This window comes from Mustela nigripes, chromosome 6, assembly GCF_022355385.1.
Source record: "Mustela nigripes isolate SB6536 chromosome 6, MUSNIG.SB6536, whole genome shotgun sequence".
NCBI classification, from domain to species: Eukaryota; Metazoa; Chordata; class Mammalia; order Carnivora; family Mustelidae; genus Mustela; species Mustela nigripes.
Genome location: NC_081562.1, coordinates 19,096,476 through 19,116,881, shown reverse-complemented (window position 1 = coordinate 19,116,881; position 20,406 = coordinate 19,096,476). Strand labels below are relative to the sequence as shown.

General features: G+C 34.6%; 3 protein-coding genes across 5 annotated transcripts in view; 2 read left to right on the top strand and 1 right to left on the bottom strand.

The window, feature by feature from the left end:
• Nucleotides 1-609, top strand: part of PARPBP (PARP1 binding protein) — a 68,437-nt gene extending 67,828 nt beyond the window's left edge. For all 3 annotated transcript variants that reach the window (XM_059402234.1, XM_059402233.1, XM_059402235.1), the window contains one exon: nt 261-609. In XM_059402234.1, coding sequence (XP_059258217.1) covers nt 261-601 — 341 coding nt within the window. In that variant the 3' untranslated portion in view covers nt 602-609. The remainder of the gene's footprint in view (nt 1-260) is intronic.
• A 662-nt stretch (nt 610-1,271) lies between these two features.
• Nucleotides 1,272-5,065, bottom strand: PMCH (pro-melanin concentrating hormone). The gene is made up of 2 exons (XM_059402236.1): nt 1,819-5,065; nt 1,272-1,482 (listed from the first exon to the last, which is right to left on the bottom strand). The coding sequence occupies exons 1-2, from the start codon at nt 2,065-2,067 to the stop codon at nt 1,276-1,278; spliced, it is 456 nt and encodes a 151-aa protein (XP_059258219.1). The 5' UTR covers nt 2,068-5,065; the 3' UTR covers nt 1,272-1,275.
• Nucleotides 5,066-19,098: 14,033 nt separating this feature from the next.
• LOC132020497 (small ribosomal subunit protein uS10) lies at nt 19,099-19,595 on the top strand. Its single transcript, XM_059404641.1, has one exon. The coding sequence runs from the start codon at nt 19,196-19,198 to the stop codon at nt 19,553-19,555; it is 360 nt and encodes a 119-aa protein (XP_059260624.1). The 5' UTR covers nt 19,099-19,195; the 3' UTR covers nt 19,556-19,595.
• Nucleotides 19,596-20,406: the final 811 nt, after the last annotated feature.

Sequence of the window (20,406 nt, the reverse complement as noted above, 5' to 3'; positions counted from 1 at the left end):
AAATAACATGTAGCATTTAAAGATTAAGTGCATGCATTCAAGGAAAGCAAATATTTGTTGTTTGGTGGGATAAAAATATGATATGGTAAATGGAAAGTAAGGTGCTAATAATGTAGCTGTATTTGTTAATCATGTGACTTACATGTGATTGCAAATCAAATTTTTGAATATTCTTTAGTGATTTTTAAAGTTTATTGTAATTTTCACATGTAATTCTAAATATTATGTAATTTCTTTCCTTTTTTCATCTTGCATAACAGAAGGTGTAAATTCATCTGTTGGAAGGCCAGCAATTGGAACAAGTTCTGGAAATGTTCGTCTGGATAGAAGTAAAATTGAAAAAGTGGCAAGAAAATCAAGTAGTCAGACAGGAAATAAAAGCTCAAAAAGGAAACAGGTGGATTTAGATGATAAAAATAATCTCTGTGATAGTGGAAATGAACCACCTCAACATAAAAATATTAAGATATGTGAGACATCAAACAATTTCCAGAATAAACCATGTGGCAAAGTAGCCAGAGTAGCAAAAAACAACAAGTGTACAGCCAAGGACAAATTGATTACTGGCCAGACAAAGTTAACTCAATTTTTTAGACTATGAATTTGGTTTTTATGTGCTTTAGATTTCTGTGTATATTTAACTATTTGCCAAAGGCATCTACTTAATTTTTAAGAGAGCAAGGTATAAGTTATGATTCTTTATTATGTTGGTCTGAAATGTATATAAGGTAAGTTAAGCATTTAAAAAATACTAGTAAATCATTATGCAGAATATTCACAAAGTTTAATGCACAGATAAATCATATCATTTAGGCTACAGATATATGTTAGCAGCTGCTTTCTTTTGAAACAAGCATTTAAAGTAACACAAGTCATAGTAATGTTAAGGGCTTTTTCCCCGACAGACAATTAAATGATTTTGTTTTCTTCGGAAAAGATGATGTTGTCCAACAGGTTTCAGACTTGCCAACAAGGTCGGTAAACTCTTCCCAGCATGCATCTGAGCACTGGAGGGAAAAAAAGTTTAAATTGTTTAAAGCACTATTATAATCACACAAAATTTATTAGAAATAAGAAAACGGATCTAATAGCTAATTCTGAATAAATCAGAATTATAATAACCCTTAAATGACTTTTAATCCCACATCTTTGGCAGGGGTCACTTAATTGAACCATGGTCTTACTTGATTTTGTTAAAATCAGATCCAACTCCAGTTAAACACCGAGTTTCTATTTTCATGATATTAAGATATAAGAATTGAATTTTTTAAAAGACTACTCACTGTCAAAATCTCTCCTTCCTATAGGAAATTTAGCTGAGTTTTCTTCATCCCCAATTTCTCTCTTTTCTTGTGTTGATTCAATATTCTGAACTCCATTTTCAGCTGGAAAAGCTACAGATCCTTTTAGTGCAAGATAAGGTTTTATAGCCAGATTCAGTGGCAGACCATGATTTAAGAAATTATGTTTGGAGTCTGTGTTCTGTAAAGAAAAGGTTGATTTGTGTTTTAGCTGTCTTACTGGTAATAGGACTGTAATATATTTGTATAATATTCTCATTGATCAATTCAGAGATGCTCTGTACAGTATTGACTCTTTAAAAATACATTAGATAAAAATTTTGGGGCGAAAACTTTTGGATAAGAGTGTTGTGCAGAGAACAACAACAACCTGGTGTGTATGAAATTTCATCAGTTTTCCTAAAGCTTAGTGTGATGGTTTATATATACTTCTATTTATAAAAGTATCAATTTTACTTTGATTGTAAAAATCATTCAGATTTCCATTGAAGAAAGGATAAGTCACATTGCCACTTACCTTTGAATTTTTGTTTTCCTCATCATTCATGAAACTGCTCTCATCATTTTTATATTGTTCCAGAGAAGGAGCAGCAACTGATTTTTGTGGAGTATCTTCCTTCTGAAAGGCTTTCCCCAGCCTGAATGTATTAAATACCATGTCATCTTCTAAATTTCTTATGGATTTGGATGCTGAAAGTAAAATGCCTTGAGAAAACAGAGAAAAAGTTAGGATTAATAGGTAGGAAGAGAGACTCATTTTTGCCATTCTTAGTGTGATGTTTGCATAGAGTCAAATAAGACTATGGAAAATGAAGAAAAATTTCTCAGTCAACCTACTTTGTAGGTGATTCCTACCTTTATATATTTTCCAGCTTGAATAAAACACTTCAAAGCAAAGACGTAGATGTTCATTATTTTAGAAATGACTCATCGGAGAGAGGCTGACTTCTTGTATAGCTGCTAATACCTACATTGTTTTGGTTTTAGTGGCTTATTATTTTGAGTGTGAATTTTCTTAGAATCTGATTAATATCCTTGGCAGAACGATTTCTGTTGAGTAGATTATAGTCTCTTGAAAATGGATTGTTATTAAGGAAGACCATAGGACACCAGGCTCTCCCTATTCTTATTGTTTTCTTTTGTATATTTTCTGATTAAGTATGATATTAAAACTAAATTTATTTGAAGTTTATAAGGATAAAAGTATTATTTATTTTAATCCTGATTAAATTGAAATAATCTTCAAAAAGGACTTTCTTTTATAAATGCTCAGTTTAGTCTTTAGTGATTAAAGTATATATGCCTATCAGTGCAAACAAAAAGTTATTCATGATATATCAAAAATTGATCTGTCAGGTGTGTTTTATCTCTGCATTTACAAAAGGATATTGTTGACATTTATTAATAAATTTAATAATTAATGAAGTCCATGAAGAGAATATTTATGTGTTCCATAAATATCAATTTTGGATAAGTATGTTGTATGACGCTTAATTAAGTATTTCATAATAATTTCTTATTTTGACCTCACCAAGTAAGATAATACATTCTTGTGTTTATCTTCTGGTACGTATGTGTAAAAATTTTTCTAGAGTATATTCCCAGGTATGGAATTTCTGAGTCATGAAATATACATCTTCAGCTTTACTGATGCTAAAATGCTTACAGAATAATAGTAGCCAATTTAAGCTCCAGTGAGCCAGGTTTGACAGTCCCCATTCCTCCATGTCCTAACCAATACTTGGATATCTTATTGACCTTTTAATTTGTATTTCTCTGATTCCCAAAGAAGTTGAGTGTTTTTTCATGTGCTCATAAGCCATTTATCATTTCTCTTATATAAAATCCTCTTTAAAAAACATCTTTTCTTTAAAAAAAAAAAAAAAAAAAAAAAAAGGTGGGATGCCTGCGTGGCTCAGTTGATTGAACCACTGCCTTCAGCTCCAGTCATGATCCCGGGGTCCTGAGATCAAGTCTCAAATCAGGCTTCTTGCTCAGCGGGGAGCCTCCTTCTCTGCCTCTGCCTGCTTGTGCTCTCTCTCTTTCTCTCTTTCTCTGACAAATAAATAAGTAAATAAGTAAGTAAATAAATAAAATTTTTTTAAAAAATAAAAATAAATAAAAAAATCTTTGTCCATTTTTCTTTTGGATTGTTTTTCATATTGATTTATGGGAGTTCTTTATATATCTTCGATATTGTTCTTTGTTATATGTGTTTTAAATATTTTTTCTCACTTTGTGACTTGTTTTCTCAACCCCTTTATGGTGTGTTTTGGTGGACCAAACTGCTAAATTTTAAATTTTAAATTTTTTTCTCTTTATCTTCAACATGTTATTATTTAGAAATTTTTCCCAACCATGAAATCATCAACATCTATACATCTTGAAGTTTAAATGTTTTGATGTTTACACTTAAATTCTTAATTCATCTGAAATTTCATGTATGATGTAGGATAGAGATACAATTTTATATTTTCCAAATGTCCTTACAACGTTTCTTGGATAATTTGTCCTGATCTCACTAATCTGTTCTGACTTCTCTGCAGTATATCAACTTTCTGTATACATGTGAGTCTCTTTTTAAACTCTTATTTGACTGCAAATCTTCAGTCTTAATTGTTGTAATTTTAGAATAATTTTTGATAACTGGTTGGTCAGGTTTTCCAATCCCCTATTCACCTACCAGTTTTTCTTCTACAGCAGTTTCTTGACCATTCTTTTCCATTTTTTTTTTTAAATAAATCTTAACATCAGCTTTTCAAGTTCTGTAAAAACTTCGGTGGGATTTTGAAGGGAGTAGTATAGATTCTATAGATTAATTTTGGAAGGCAGTTGACACTCTTTTTTTTTGCAATTGACACTTAAGATAATTCATTTTCTCACCCATGAACATGGTACTTTTCCATATTTATATAGATTTTTAAAATCTTTTAATAACATTTACTATTTTCTTCATAAAATTCTTACATATGTTTTGTTTAAACAATTATAGTTATTTATAATTCAATTATTTTAGTTATTATAAATGGTATCTTTTAAAAATTTACTTTTTCTAATGTTATTGCTGGTCATACATGTGCAATTGGCTTTTGTGTAGTGCTCTTATGCATAAAATACTTTCTAAATCTTTTTAATTCCAAATAGTTTATACATGTATTAATCCTTTGGGGTTTTCCATAAAGACAATTGATATAAATAATAAAATAATGGCACTTTATTTCCTTCTTCCAAGTCTTTCTATATTCATGTGTGTGTGTGTGTGTGTCTATGTCTATGTGAGCATACACGCTGATATTGACCAAACCTCCAGTAAATGTTGGAAATGGAGATAACAGATATCTTTGCAAGTATCACTGATTTTATAGAGTGCTTTTAATGTTTTTAAATTAAAATTGAGCATGATGTTTAATCTTGGTTTTTCATAGATATTCTTTATAACTTGCAGGATGTTCTCTTCTATTTCTGACTTACTAATAGTTTTTGATCATTAATTGTTATTGAATTCATCAAATACTTTTTCTACATCTATTGAGATGACCATATCATTTTTCTCCTTCAGTCTTTAGTAAATAAATGAACAGATTTTTCTCATGTTAAATCAGCCATGTATTTGTGAAACATTTTAAAAATATAGTTGGGTTCAATGTGGTAATATTTGACTTAGTACATTTTGTGTTTATTATCTTGACTGAGATTGATATGTACTTTCCCTTCCTTATATTGCCTTTGTTTGGTTTGGCATTAAAGTTGTATTAGCTTCATAAAATGAACTGGGGAGTAAGTTTTTTCCTTTTCTTTTCTCTCCTGTAAAACTATTTGAGTGTGGTGTTTTCTTGGTGGGATTTTTGTTTTGTTTTGTTTTGTTTTAAATGATTAATTCACTTTCTTCAGTAACTGTAGAAACATTCAGTTTCTCTCTTTTTCTGTTTAGTTTGTTTCAGGAATTTAATTTATTATAGAATTTGTCCATTTCACTTAAGCTTTCAAATTTGCTAACAAAAAGTTATTAATAGTATTTTCTTCTAAATTTCTTAAACCTTGCTCCATCTGTAGTTGCATTTCGTTTTAGTTATGTTTATTTATAGTCTTGTGGTCTCTGCTGTCACTCTCTTACCCATCTTTCTTGATCAGGCTTGTTAGAGATTTATCAATTTGGTTAGCCTTTTCAAAAAAATTTTAGTTTTGTTGCTCTTCTCTATTTTTCTATTTCATTAATTTCTGCTATTATTTGGGGAAGGCTTATTTTTTAATTTTATAACTTCTTAAATTAAAAGCAAAAAACATACTTAAAAATAAGCACTTAAGACTATATGCTTTCCATTATGTATCATTTTTGCTAATTCCCACAATTTTGATAAATAGAATGTTCAATGTTTAATTCTAAGTTTTTATTGTTTTTATTATTATTTCTTCTTTATCTCCTCAATTACTTAGATATTTTTAATATTCCAAACACATGGGAATTTAATTTTGGGGGAGAGGGTACCAAGTTCCAACAAAATTGTTGTCAGAAATTTTGGTCTATAAATTATAGAGTATTTGAAATCTTAGATTAAATAATACATAATTATGATTTTTAGCTGTTTTTGACATACAAATACCAATTTCATATAGTTCAACATATAGAAACTTGCCTTAGACTATAATATCTTCATTTTACATTAAAGTTTTATTTATTCTTGAAAAGAATATGTTTACATTATTGTTGTGTCCCTAAAATGAAACATAATAATATGTTGTTCACAGACCTGTACCCCTGGGGATAAAAATATATGTTTATAAAAAATAAAATTAAAAAAAAATAATATGTTGTTTAAATCTTGTATGCTTTGTGTGTTTTTTGTCTACATGGACTGTCAATTACTGAAAGAGATACAAATCTTTCACTGTAATGAACTTACTTAATTCTTATTGTAGCTTGCAATTTTTGGCTTATTTTGAGCTGATGTTATTAGGACACTCAAATTAGATATTGTTTCATCTTCCTCATAAACCAAATCATGTATCATGACCTTCTCCAGCTTTAATAATGTGTCTATTACTATTATTTTTCTTATATCTTTATGTTTTAGATGTGTTTACTGTAAATATCGTGTGGCTGAATTTGGAATGTTTAGTCTGACAGTCTTTGCCTTTTCTTGGAGACTTTAGCCCATTTACATTTATTTTGTTTACCAAATTGTTGAGATTCAGTACTACTATCTTATTTTGTGATGTTTATTTGTTCTAATACATTTTCTTCACCACGCCCTCCCTTTCTTGCCTTCTGGCTAAGTTTAATTTATTTTTTGTTTTTTTAGAGGGTACCCTAGACACTTTATTTATTTTTGTTTATTTATTCTTTTTTTGATATTATTTGAGAGAGAAAGAGCAGAAGTTGGGAAGGGATAAGGGGAGAGGGAGAGGCAGTTGCCCTGCTGAGTGCAGAGCCCAACACTGAGCTTGATCCCAGAGATCATGACAGGAGCTGAAGTAAGATGCGTAGTTGACTGAGCCACCTAGGCACCCCACCTTAAACATTTTAATATCATCTTCAGTTATTTATGTTCAAGTTAGTCAGTATTTTGTCCTCCTCCCAAATAATGTCAACACCTTAGAATCTTTAACTCCAGTTACTGCTATTCTTAACTTACATGCTATTACTCTCTAAGATTTAAGTTCTTTCTTGATTTTTTTAATGAAATAAATTAAAAATTATTATGCTGTTCTACACAGTTAACAATTTGTTTAGATTTGCCTACAAGTTTACTTTTTTTTCCTCACCATTTCTTTTTACATTTGAGATCATCCTTTGACAATTTTCTTCTTTCTGAATTACAAGTTTCTGAAATATACTGAGTTAGATGCCAAGTTGGTGAAGGTCTCTTAGTGCTTTATTTTAATTAAATGCATTTTGCTATTATTCTTGAAAAATAGTGTCATTGACTGTACAGTTATATAGTTGACAGTTATTTTACCTTAGTGTGTTACTATTTCAGTTTCTTCTGATTTTCATTGTTACTGGTAAGATATCAGTTGTTGTTGTTCTTTTTTTTTTTTTTAAGATTTTATTTATTTGACAGATAGATCACAAGAAGGCAGAGAGGCATGCAGAGAGAGAGGAGGAAGCAGGCTCCCTGCTGAGCAGAGATCCCGATGCAGGGCTTGATCCCAGGACCCTGGGATCATGACCTGAGCCAAAGGCAGAGGCTTTAATACACTGAGCCACCCAGGCGCCCCTCAGTTGTTGCTTTTAATCATGATGTCGTTTTAGGTAATTTCTATACTCTATCTGGCTGCTTTTTAAAACTTCTTTGGCTTTGATGTTCTGCAATTGCACATGACGTGTGTGGGTTTGGATTTCTTTTAATTCATCCTGGCTTACATTCTTGAATCTAAGGGTTGAGTGTTTCTTTTGAATTTTGGAAAATTATTAGTGATTATTCTTTTGAATATCGCCTTTCTCCTGTTCTATTTGTCATTTTGGAATTCCCAGTAGATATACATTGGGCCTGCCTGCTTACTCTGTCCTCTAGATCTTATAACTCTCTTCCCTACGTTTTCTTTTCTTTGTGCATTTTTAAATAATTATTCAGTTATATTCAAGCTTACCAGGGCACTTTTATTTGTATCTACTCTGGTGTTTAACTATGTATTGAGCTTTTTTTAAAAAAAGATTTTTATTTATTTATTTCTATTCATTTACTTATTCTTAAGATTTTATTTATTTATTTGACAAAGAGAGAGAAAGCACAAGCCAGGGGTCGGAGGGGTGGCAAGCAGAGGGGGAGGGAGAACAGACTCTCCACTGAGCAGGGAGCCTAATGCAAGGCTCAATCCAGGTGCCCACTGGGAACATGACCTGAGCTGAAAGCAGACGCTTAATGAGCCACCCAGTTGGCCCATGTATTGAGCTTTCAATTTAATTTCTTATATATTTTATTTCTAAAAGTTCTATTTAGTTCCTTTTCAGATCTGCCTGGTCAGTTGTTGGTTTCTCTTTTTCAGCATATTTATTTATATATTTTTTTCTCAGTTTTGTTCTATTTATTTTGAGAAGGAATAAAAGCCCTACCTGGACATTAAAATTTATAAGACATTACTAAGAAGATGATTGTACTAGTTATAAAAGTACACATCTTAAATTCTTTAAGTTATGAATTCTAGTTCTTAATTAAGAGTTTGTTTAAATATCATTAATTATTTCACAGAGGCTAGAGAAATAACTAAATTAAAAATTTCTCTGACGAACCATGCCTAAAGAGTTAAATAAGAAACTTAAAAAAATCTCTGGCGTAGAAGAGACACATAAGTCGGTAGCAATATAATGAAATTTTTTTAAAAGGCCCATATTTTCAGAAAAACTCTATATATCTTATATAGGTAGATTAATATAGTTTTTCTCCCAGGCATCATGTTGGGGTAAAAAAAAAGGTCTCTTTTTATTGCTTTAAATCTATTAAAACATTTATTTTTAAACATTCATATTTATCTAATTATTCTAGTATCTGCTGTCTTCCCCTGTTTGAGTCTGTAGTTTCTTATTTCTGCTGATCCCTAGCTCATGGTATCTTCTTCATGTGTTTAGTGAATTTTCATTTTTTTGCATATATTCATTGAACTGTGTCCAGAGGAGTTCTTGAAATTCCTATGTTTGCTTCTGCCACTCCCCTGGAGCACAGAAGTCCAGGGCCACTTTACTATTTATGCTTGAGCTTTTTCAGGCCACAGAGTCAGTAGAAATACCAAACTAAGTTAGTATACCTTTGTCATTAGGAAGTCTTGGGACAGTATATGCTTTTTCTTCCCACTTCCCCTTCTCAGAGCCTTTGCCAACAAAGGCTTGTTTCCTTCTACCAGCTGGATTTTTTAACAGTTTACTTCCTTATGGGGGTTCCCAGCTTATGTGTGATTTTCTGATCTGAGCTCTCATTTACTTGGGTCCTAAGGTTTGTCTTCTGTCCCAGCATATGTGGGTCATTAAAACCAGGTGCTAGGCCACCAGGAATTCACAGAATCTCTCAGAGTAAATGCTGTCTCTAACCCTTTTTAACTCCTGTGGAATACTGCATTTTTTTTTTCTTTTCTGGCTTCCTATGGTGTCCCTTATTTTACCACCAGTGCAGTCATACTTTATAAAAGATGTTTTTGTTGAGCATTTTAAGATATTTTTTACTGAGAGGTGGTTTCTACACGAGTAGTCTGCCATATTGCTGGAATTGGATGTATCAATTCATTCTTCAGTATAAAATTCTCTCTGAAAGGGAATCTGTTTACTATCTCTCTCTCTCTCTCTCTCTATATATATATATATTGCATATTAAAGTTTCCTTTTTATTTAACTCTTGTGTTCTAGGTATTTATTTTAAGTTCTTGGACAATACTATTTAATATTCTGATTTCTCTAAATTTTGTTAGAGGTGGAAATAATTGCTGATTCTTTTGGGGACTATTTAAATATTATTAGGGATATGTTTTCTGAGAGTGTATTTTTAATAAAAGACTCCAATATGCTCTGACTTTCCTCTTAGGGCTTCTTAATGTTGTTAGCTGTGCCTTGCTTTGTTTCCCAGGGTTTGAACATGCTTTGGAGATGCTGTTTAATCTATAAAAGTCCTTGTTAATGGTAAACTTTTTTTTCCCTTAGCTGCTGTTTTGGAAATGCAGTAAATATTTATAATTACGTATTTTGTTTTAAATTTCCACTAGATGAATTGGTTTGGCTGATACTCATCCAAAATCAGGACCAAATTCAAACCATTTTAACAGTTTAGAAAAATTAGTTGATGTTTCCCTTTATTTTGCTTAAATTGTCATAGCCTCTGAACAGTATGAGGTTTTCTCCTAACCATTTAATTATGGAGATAGTTTCCAATTTTTTTAAATGATAACTTTAAAAAAATTGGTTACTCTGATGTGCAATGGAGCATAGTAGATTTCTTTTCCATTGATGCTGAAAATTAAGTGTCCCCAAGTGGCAGAAAGGAACTTTGAAGAAGGAAACTTATTGCCAGATGGGCTTGGGTGGTTCAGAAAACCTTGGAAAGGCTAAAGGTTTATATCAGATATGATCTTCATTTTATGAAGAACTACTAATACCATATATTTGAAAACTGCTTTATCGAATTTTTTTTCCCTCCAATTGACAGATCTTTGCCCTGTGATGCTACTAACTGCAATACAAATCAAAGGGATTGGTCATTGTTTTTTTTTACTGAGAACCCTGAGTTTCTTAATGGCCAATTTTATGAATCTAAAAGCCAAGATTATTCACTTATATTACCAAAAGATGTAAGAATGCTTAAATTACTTCCCAAATTTATACAGTGAATAATCCATACACCTCAACCTAGATTCTATTTTTAATATTTTACTACACCTGTTTTATTATCTTTCTGTCCCTCCCTTAATCATCTTAATCTTCTAATGCATTTCAAAATATACGTGTCAATATACTTTTCACTAAATACTTCAACATGTTAATAATTAACTAGAATTTAATATTTGCTTACAAATTTTTCTTTTAAGGTAAAAATTTACAAAAAATGTACAGTTCATAAATGTGCATTTAGTGAGTTTTGACAAATCTATACAGCTGCTTAACCCAAACTCCTTTCAAGGTCAAACATTGTCATCACCCCAGAAAGTGATCTTTTACCTCTTCATAGTTAACTGCCTCCACTCCTCACCCCAGACCTCTGCTCTGAGGCAATCTTTTTTCTGATTATTTGTACTGTGAATTATTTTGCCCATTCTGGAGTCTTCCAGTATGCAGTCTTTTGTGTAAGGCTGCTTTTACTCAGCATGTCTGACATCTGTGATGTATGAAGGAGTAGTTCTTTCCATTTTATTACCATTGTTTGAATAAGTCACAGTTGGTTTATCCATTCTCCTTTTGATGGGCTTTTGTGTTGTATCTGCTTTTTTTTTTCCTGTTATAAATAAGGTTTCTATGAACATTTTTGTTTAAGTCGTTTTGTGGACCTTTTTAAAAATTTTAAAATTTTAAAAATTTTTTAAGATTTAAATTGAATGGAATTGCTAGGTCATAGGGTAGATGTATGTTTGATTTTATAAGAAATTATCAGATTGCGGTGCCTGGGTGGCTCGGGTCATGATCTTAGGGTCCTGTGACTGAGCCCCACATCGGGCTCTCTGCTCAGCAGGGAGCCTGCTTCCCCCTCTCTTTCTGCCTGCCTCTCTGCCTACTTGTGATCTCTTTCTGTCAAATAAATAATAAAATTTTAAAAAAAATTAAAAAAAAGAAATTATCAGATTATTTTTTTAAAGATTTTATTAGATAGAGAGCATGAGTGGGGGTAAAGGGGCAGAGGGAGAGGTATAAGCAGACTCCCTGCTGGGCAGGGAGGACTCTGGAATCATAATCTGAGCCGAAGGCAGATGCTTAAATGACTGAGCCATCCAGGTGTCCCAGAAATTATCAGATTTATTCTTTTTTAATGATTCTACTATATTATACTTTAATCAAGAATTTATTAGAGCTTTGGTTGCTCCACATCCTCACCAATATTTAATGTTGTCAGTCTTCTTATTTCTAGTCATTTGGTAGATGAAGAGTGATATTTCATTGTAGTTTTAATTTGCATTTCCATGTTAATGATGTTGAGCATGTTTGATGTATTTATTAGCTATTCACGTATCTTCTTTTGTGAAGTGTCTTTTTAAATCTTTCCTCTTTTGGGGGGAAGGATTTTTTTTTAACTGTTGAGTTGTAAGAAGTTTTTAAATATCCTGAATTCTAATCTTTTCTCTGTGTGTGTGTGTGTATTTATATTTTTTTTCTCCTGACTATTCGTTTTCTTACTTGGGTGTGTAGAGAAACAGAAGTTTTTTAAATTTTGGTAAAGCCTAATTTATGAATTCTTCCTTTTATCATTATTACTTTCTGTGTCCTAATAAATTTTTGCTTACCTTCAAGACTTAAAGATATTCCCCTATACATCTTCCAAAAGTTATATGGTTTTAGTTTTTACACCTAGGTCTATTATAATCCATCACAAGTTAGTTTTTGTGTATGGTGTGAGTATGAGTTAGTGTTTAGTAAGTTCCTGTTTTTATATGGATATACTACTGTTTAGGTACCATTTGTTGAGAAGATTTTCCTTCCCTCATAGTGGTGCTTCGATGCCTTTTTCAAAAACTAAGTGACCAAAAGTACAGACCTATTTTGGGACCCTCTGATTTTTCCTTGACCTAATTATTGACTCTTATTGCAGTACCATATTATCTTTTTTTTTTTTTTAAGATTTTTTATTTATTTGCCAGAGAGAGAGAGAGAACAAGCGAGTACACACAAGCAGGCAGAGAGGCAGGCAGAGGCAGCGAGAGAAGCAGGTTCCCCGCTGAGCAAGGAGCCCAATGCAGGACTTGATCCCAGGACGCTGGGATCATGACCTGAGCCGAAGGCATTGGCTTAACCCACTGAGCCACCCAGGCGTCCCTGCAGTACCATATTATCTTGATTATTGTAGTTTTATAATATTGAAGTCAAGCATATAAGTGGCTCAACTTGGTTCATTTCAAACCTGCTTTGGATACTTGAATTTGTGTCTCAACAAATTTCACATTTGGAATCGTAGTGCATATTCTTTTATCACTCTGGAGTTAAAACAGAAGTCATTAACAGGAAAAAACAGCTAAGACTATCATCATATGTTTAGATATTAACAATGCAATTTTGAATAATGTATGGTTGGAGAGGGTAATCACAACAGAAATTCAGAGGTATTTAGAACTGAAGATAATGAGAATATGGTATAATATGGGGTTTAGTTACTCAGTGTTTATGGAAAAATATATAGCTTTAAAATGCATATTTTCGGGACGCCTGGGTGGCTCAGTTGGTTAAGCAGCTGCCTTCGGCTCAGGTCATGATACCAGCGTCCTGGGATCAAGTCCCACATCAGGCTCCTTGCTCAGCAGGGAGCCTGCTTCTCCCTCTGCCTCTGCCTGCCATTCTGTCTGCCTGTGCTCACTCCCCCACCTCTGATAAATAAATAAAATCTTTAAAAAAAATGCATATTTTCAAAAATAAAAAGGATTGAAAAAATAATGATCTAAGCTTATATCTTAAGGAACTTGTAAAAAAACCAGCAAAGTAAACTCAAAGAAAATACAAGAAAGAGGTTACTATATATAAGAGTAGGAATCAATAAAATAGAATGCAACCATAGAATAGAAAAATTTTATGTTGATAGTTTAGTGACTTGTAGCAGAAAGAAAGAGAGCCAAAAAACAGAAGTTATTAATACCAAGAACATAAAAAGAACATTACTATAGATCTTATAGACATTAACAAAGATAATAATTATATATTATGATCAACTCATTGCCAATAAATGTAGATGAGACAGATCAGGGATTGGCAAACTTTTTCTGTAAAGCGCCAGATAGTAGGTAGTTTAAGCTTTGTGGACTGTACAGTCACATCTATACAGCTCTGTCATTGCAGCATAAAAGCACCTATACATAATATTTAATAACGGCATGGCTGTGTCCCAATAAAACTTTATTTACAAATACAGACAGCCTGAGGGAAATAGTCTCGTGAGATAAACAAATACAGTAGGAAAAAAAGACATAAGGCTGGCACAAAAAAATAGGAAATCTGAACATTTCTCTATTTCTGTATTTATTAAATAAATTGAATCCATAAATTAAAACCCTTTGTTGCAAAGAAAACTCTAGGCCCAAATGCCCTCGCTGATGTATTATTCCAAACAATAATACCAATCTTAACAAAAACACTATCAGGAAACAGAAGAAGAAGAAATAGTTTCTATGGTAGCTTTGTAATGTATCACCTTGCCTGGACTGCATTACATTTTCCAAAATTTCCTTCCCTTTATCTGTATGTCTCTAATTAGAGTTGGCCACAAGAGACATTTTTATATGAGACTTAGAGGACAGAAATGTCAGCATTCATTTTGTAGCTTACACATAATGTTGCTTACCTGTTGGCTTATCTGGTTGGCTTGGGTAACAGTCAGGCCTGCAACAGCTCTACCTTCCCCTGGATCCACTTTCAGTTTTTCTGTCTCCTGGGACATGTGTGTATGTTTGTGTATAGTTCTGTGATAAAGGACACTAGCCCTCCTTACAGGACATGTTTGACGCAAAAAGATCAGATGAGAGTTTCGGTCTGTTTTCACTGGTTTCAGCTCATGCCCTTTGAGTTTCAGCTTGTCCTGTTCTTCCCTACTTTATGTCCATCTTTCCTTCCCAACTGCCTACCTTTTGGACTCCAACACCAGATGCTACAAACTTATGGAGACTACCTAATTAGCTTCCACAAATGCATGAAATAGAATCCTTGTAGCAAATCATGTGTGTGTGCGTGTGTATGTGTGTGTTTAGTTCTGTTTGTCTGAATCCTGCTAATTTCCCAACACTTATTTTGAGTCTAGCATAAACTAGGCACCAAACCTGACAAGGATATTATAAGAAGTGAAAATAACAGGCCAGGCTTTCTTGTAAACATAGATGTAAAAATTCTAAACGAAGTATTTTCAAGTAGAAACCAGTTATATGGAAAGGATCATAATTAATGTCCAGGTGAGGTTTAATTCAGAAATGTAGAGTTAGCTTTAAAAAAAATCAGATTTAACCATATTAATTGAATAAAGGAGTAAGAACATGATCTCAATAAATGCAGAAAAGCACAAATGATACTGGGTAAGATAAGAACTGAGAGTTCATCTTTGATTTGGTCATATGGTAGTCACTGGTGACCTTGATGAAGTTTCAATGATGTTAGTGGAGACTAAACACCTATAGGAGAGGATTTAAGAATGAACAGGAAGAGAACAGTAGAGATGTTAAGTATAAAAAACCTATATGAACAATTTATGCTGAGGAATACAGAAAAATTGCACTGTGGACAGGAGAGGGTGTGACACCAAGGGAATAATTCTCTTGAAAGATGGAAGATATCACAGCATGATGATAACAAAGAAAGAAATAGCATTGCTGAATTTCTGGGACTCACATAACAGAAGATTTTATGTGTTATTGACATTCATCCCCCTTCCCAACTCTTACATATGTGTAATGGTTAAAATATCAGTGAAGTGGGGGACACCTGGGTGGCTCAGTTGGTTAAGCAGCTGCCTTCGGCTCAGGTCATGATCCCAGCGTCCTGGGATCAGGTCCCACTTCGGGCTCCTTGCTCAGCAGGGAGCCTGCTTCTCCCTCTGCCTCTGCCTGCCACTCTGTGCTCTCTAGGTCTCTCTCCCTCTCTCTCTCTCTGACAAATAAATAAAATCTTTAAAAAAATATATCAGTGGAGAAGGTTATAAGGGTGTTTATTACCCAGAAAGCATAGTATAAACAGGAGGGAGAGAGAAGGAAGCACAGAGCTAATTGGAGATGACAGTGTGGGGGAGATGGATGACTGGAGGGCTCACATTCTGATAGTGAACAAGAACAGCAAGGTATTCGGCAAGGTGGATTTGGCTGGCAAAAGAAGCAGTCTCTCCACTTCTTAGAAGGGGGTGGTGTTTCTGTCTGTGTATGGTGTTTATGTGGTACGCAGGGAAGGGTAGATCCTGATAGGCATTTAGGCCACTGAAGATTCAGCAGTGAAATTAGGATGTTACATGACTGAGAGTTTGAATTTCGTTGATGAATTGACTCCAGTCTTTCTGGGAAGAATCAGCTTCAGTCTGTCTTCAATTTGAGGGCATAGTATAGATTCAAGTCTCCCAGCATGCAGGCTCAGGCTCATAGTGTGGGCTTTAGAGATTCTTCATGTATATGGGGCCCAGCTGAGGGTTGTGGAAGCTATAAAACTTTTCAGTTGTGCTCATACAATGGGGATGGGTAGGGAATCTTGTCACCAGACTCAGTTTAGTGGGATTGTGGGATGGTCAAAGATATGCAGAGAGTTGGTGATGTTCTACTGGAATTAGTCCAGTGAATATGAGACCAAGAGAGTAGAAACATTGTTATCCTCAAGCTTTGTTCCATGCTCATTTTTTTTTTTTGCTCCAGTTGCTAATTGATTTAAATATTTATATTGTTGTAATTGATTAAATATTTATATTGTTACAATATGTATTTGAATTAGGGGCCTGCTTTGCATGAGGTTTCCTTTTTTTTACTTAATTGTATAAAGATTTGAATTCTTATATACCTATGAACACTAGTGGACTGGCTGTTCCCTGAGTCTCTTTACTGGATGAGAGGTTGCTATTAGTATCATATAAGCAGAATTAATAATTAAAGAGCCAGATGAAGAGTCCGTTCTAGTGATCCATATATTACTAGTTTTTAAAGCTTAAAAAATTCTTGAGAATTGCCTTAAAACCTTAATGTCATGAATCAAGATATAAGTAACCTCAATATTTACATGAACATGCTTGAGATTATGTTTGTGGCCAAATTTTTTAGTTGCCTTGAAAAGAGATTTCTTGGATATTGTTTTGATTCCTAGCAATTTTGGAGTCATCTGATAGCATGCTTCCAAAATAACAATGTGATGATAGCTTTGTTTATGTGGTACTCAGGGAAGGGTAGATCCTGATAGGCATTTGGTAACATTGGGTTACCAAAAAGGATTGTTGTATTGTATACATTGATTCATAATTTCAGGTTTCTTCACCATTATGGTAAATACTACATTGAGACTTCATTGTTGCACATGTTTGGAATCTTCTGTTTGTACTCTCATGGCTGTTTTCTGTCCTCAGACATTCCTGATTATCACATTGTGAACTCTAGACTCTCAAAATATTTTGAAATGGAGTGGTTTCTATTATGTAGGATGCATATGAGATTTGTTTGTTCTACTTTATTTTTTTCTGTTTGTGATAGAGACTGAATCAGATGGGAACGTCTTGATACTGGTGTACATGCCTGTCTTCATTCTGTGTATACAGTGCTCTTTTCTCCCATAATAACTTTGTTCATGTTATTCTCTGCTCTTAAAATTTCCTCATCTTGTCCCTCCACCCATCTAAAACAAATATCTTTCAAGACCCTTCTCTTTGTAGCTTTCTCTGAGTATTATAGTCAAAACTTTTTTTTTTTTGAACTCCTACAACATTTGTAATACATTATTATCCTATTTAAAAAACAATTGCTTCTTACATTCATTAGTTTATCAAGGCCCTATATGTTGCAGAAGCTTGCCTTGATGGCTTCAGTTGTTCATTGTTCTCTGTATCCCTACCATGTACCTGTGTATTCCCACTGAGGGCAGGGTGACCTGCCCACTCCTTGACTTTGACCTCAGCCAAGTGACTAGCTTTAACTAAAGAAAAGTTATCAGATATTACATAGGCAGTGGCTTGAACCCATCTTGCACACTGGATATTCTCTGTTGAACCTCCGCCATCATCATGAGAACATTCCCCTACAAGCTTGCTGGAGAGAGTGCCACATGGAGCAGAGCCCCATTTGCTACAGCTGAGGCCTTCCTCAATCAGTAGATACCAATTCAAACATTAGACATTAAACCAAGTCCGGTTGAGGTCAGTAGAGCTGCCTAGCAGACTCTCAGCTGATTCTAGAAGCATAAGCTATAGACATGAACTTTTGTGTGTGTTTGTTACACAGCTTTTTTGTAGCAGTAGATAATTGATACAAATGGCCTACCTGTCTTACATTGCAGTTTCTTCCCGTTTTTCATCCACTCCAGCCATATTGGCCTTCTGATATGCCAAATATTTTTGGTTCTAGATCTTTGCCCTACTCTGTTCCCTCTGTCAGGAGCATCTTCCTCCTGTTATTTGTATGGGCGTTTGTCCCTCATCATCATGAAGCTCCGCTCAAACCACATGATTTCTGAGAATGCTTTTTTGACTCCACTGCCTAAAGGAGTCCTCTTCCCAGTCATTCCCTATTCCATCTCATTTTTTTATATTCTTCACTGTGCTTATTATTTTCTAAAATTACCTCATGTTCAGGAGTGTAGGGACTTTGTTTTGTTTACATTTTTATTCCTGGTATTACAAACAGAATGTGGGGATAGCTAGGTGCTCAGTCCTTTGAGCGTCAGACTCTTGGTTTCAGTTCAGGTCACAGTCTCATGGGTTGTGAGACTGAGCCCCACACTGGGCTCTGTGCTCAGCAGGGAGTCTGCTTGAAGATTCTTCCCCTCTGCCCCTCCCCCTACTCGTGCATGTGCTCAATCTCTCTTTCTCTCCCTTCCTCTCAAATAAATACATCTTTTAGAAAACCCCAGAATCTGGCATATGGTATGTCATCATACCATATTACTTTCACTAAATAAAAGATAATGTGTGAATTTGTTAAGATAACAGTACAAAGTATGATAGCTATGTTCTTTGGGCTGCTGTAACAAATTGCCATAAACTTGGTGGCTTGAAACTACAAAAATTTATTTCTCACAGTTCTGGGGGCCAGATGTCTGAAATCAAACTATAGGCAGGGCCACACTCCCTCCAGAAGCTCTACAGGAGATCTTTTATTGCCTCTTCCAGTTTCTGGTGGTTGTTGGCATTGTGGCTGGCTATAGCTCTCTCTGCTCTGTCTTCATAAGGTTTTCTACATTGTATCTTACTCTGTGTATCTGTCTGTAATATCCCTCTGTCCTTACCTGTAAGGATTCATGTGATGGCATTTAGGTCCCACCAGAATAATATAGGAATCTCTCTTTATCTCGAGATCTTTAATTTAGTCCCATCTGTAGAGACCCTTTTTTCCAAATAAGGTATTGTATACACATGACCATGTTACTTAACCTCTCTGTGCTATTTCATCTCCTCCCAAAATTCAGTTATATAAATAACTGAATAAAAAAAAAATTGTTGCTCTTTGAGGAAGACGCGGTCGCAGGTTCGGCGGTGCTTTGGTGGCCCCGCTTCTGCTCCTGACTCACCGCTGTTCGCTCTCACCGAGGAACAAGTCGGTCAGGAAGCCGCGCCGCAGCCATGGCTTTTAAAGACACCGGGAAGACACCCGTGGAACCGGAGGTGGCGATTCACCGAATTAGAATAACTCTCACCAGCCGCAACGTAAAATCTTTGGAAAAGGTATGTGCTGATTTGATCAGGGGCGCCAAGGAAAAGAATCTGAAAGTGAAAGGACCAGTTCGGATGCCTACCAAGACTCTGAGAATCACTACAAGAAAAACTCCTTGTGGTGAAGGCTCTAAGACTTGGGATCGGTTTCAAATGAGGATCCACAAGCGGCTCATTGATTTGCACAGTCCTTCTGAGATTGTTAAGCAGATTACATCCATCAGTATTGAGCCAGGAGTTGAGGTTGAAGTCACCATTGCAGATGCTTAAATCAACCTTTTTAATAAATTGATAATCTGTTAAAAAAAAATTGTTTGTGAAATTGAGAAGTACTTGCTACCTGCTTCTAGTCATTAGAATGTAAGCTAACTGAGGGCAGGGGATTTTATCTGTTTTGTTCCATTTCGCTCCCGGCCCCCACCAACACTCTTCTTTTCAATATAGCATCCGGAGCAGATCTTTGAAAATGCAAGTCAAATCACTTTTCAATTCAAAAACCTCCAAAAATTTCTAATTGTTCTTAGAAGCACATTTCAGGTTGCATAGTGGTGTCCAAACCTCTCCTTGATCTGGGGGCCTCTGTGACTTTCTGATCTCTTCTACACTCCTATACTTCCTCTCTTGGCTCAAAGCACATTGCCCTATTTGAGGTCTCTTGGATTTGCTGTTTCCATGGTTGAAACTCTCTTTGCAGTTATCTGCTGGCGTGTGTCTTTACCTCCAAGTTGTATCTCAGATTTAATCTTTTCTTTTCTTTTTTTTTTTTTTTAAGATTTTATTTATTTATTTGATAGAGATCACAAGTAGGCAGAGAGGCAGGCAGAGAGAGGGAGAAGCAGACTCCCCGCTGAGCAGAGAGCCCGACGCGGGGCTCGATCCCAGGACCCTGGGACCATGACCCGAGTCCAAGGCAGAGGCCTTAACCCACTGAGCCACCCAGGCTCCCCAGATTTAATCTTTTCAATAAGGTCTTCCCTAGCCAGCCCTTTCCTTTTATGCTCTGTCCCTCTTCCCCACTTTTTGTTCCCCTTAGAACTTAGTGCCACCCGATATACGATTTTACTTAATTCTTTGTTGACTGGCTGTCTCTATCCACCCACCAAAATGTAGACTCTACGAGA

What these genes read in the sequence shown, in the direction of transcription:
- PMCH (XM_059402236.1), bottom strand. Translation starts at nt 2,067, where the DNA reads ATGGCAAAAATGAGTCTCTCTTCCTACCTATTAATCCTAACTTTTTCT. An exon ending in AGGAAAACAAAAATTCAAAG is followed by an intron (nt 1,483 to 1,818) that starts GTAAGTGGCAAT and finishes TTTTCTTTACAG; the next exon opens with AACACAGACTCCAAACATAA.
- LOC132020497 (XM_059404641.1), top strand. Translation starts at nt 19,196, where the DNA reads ATGGCTTTTAAAGACACCGGGAAGACACCCGTGGAACCGGAGGTGGCG.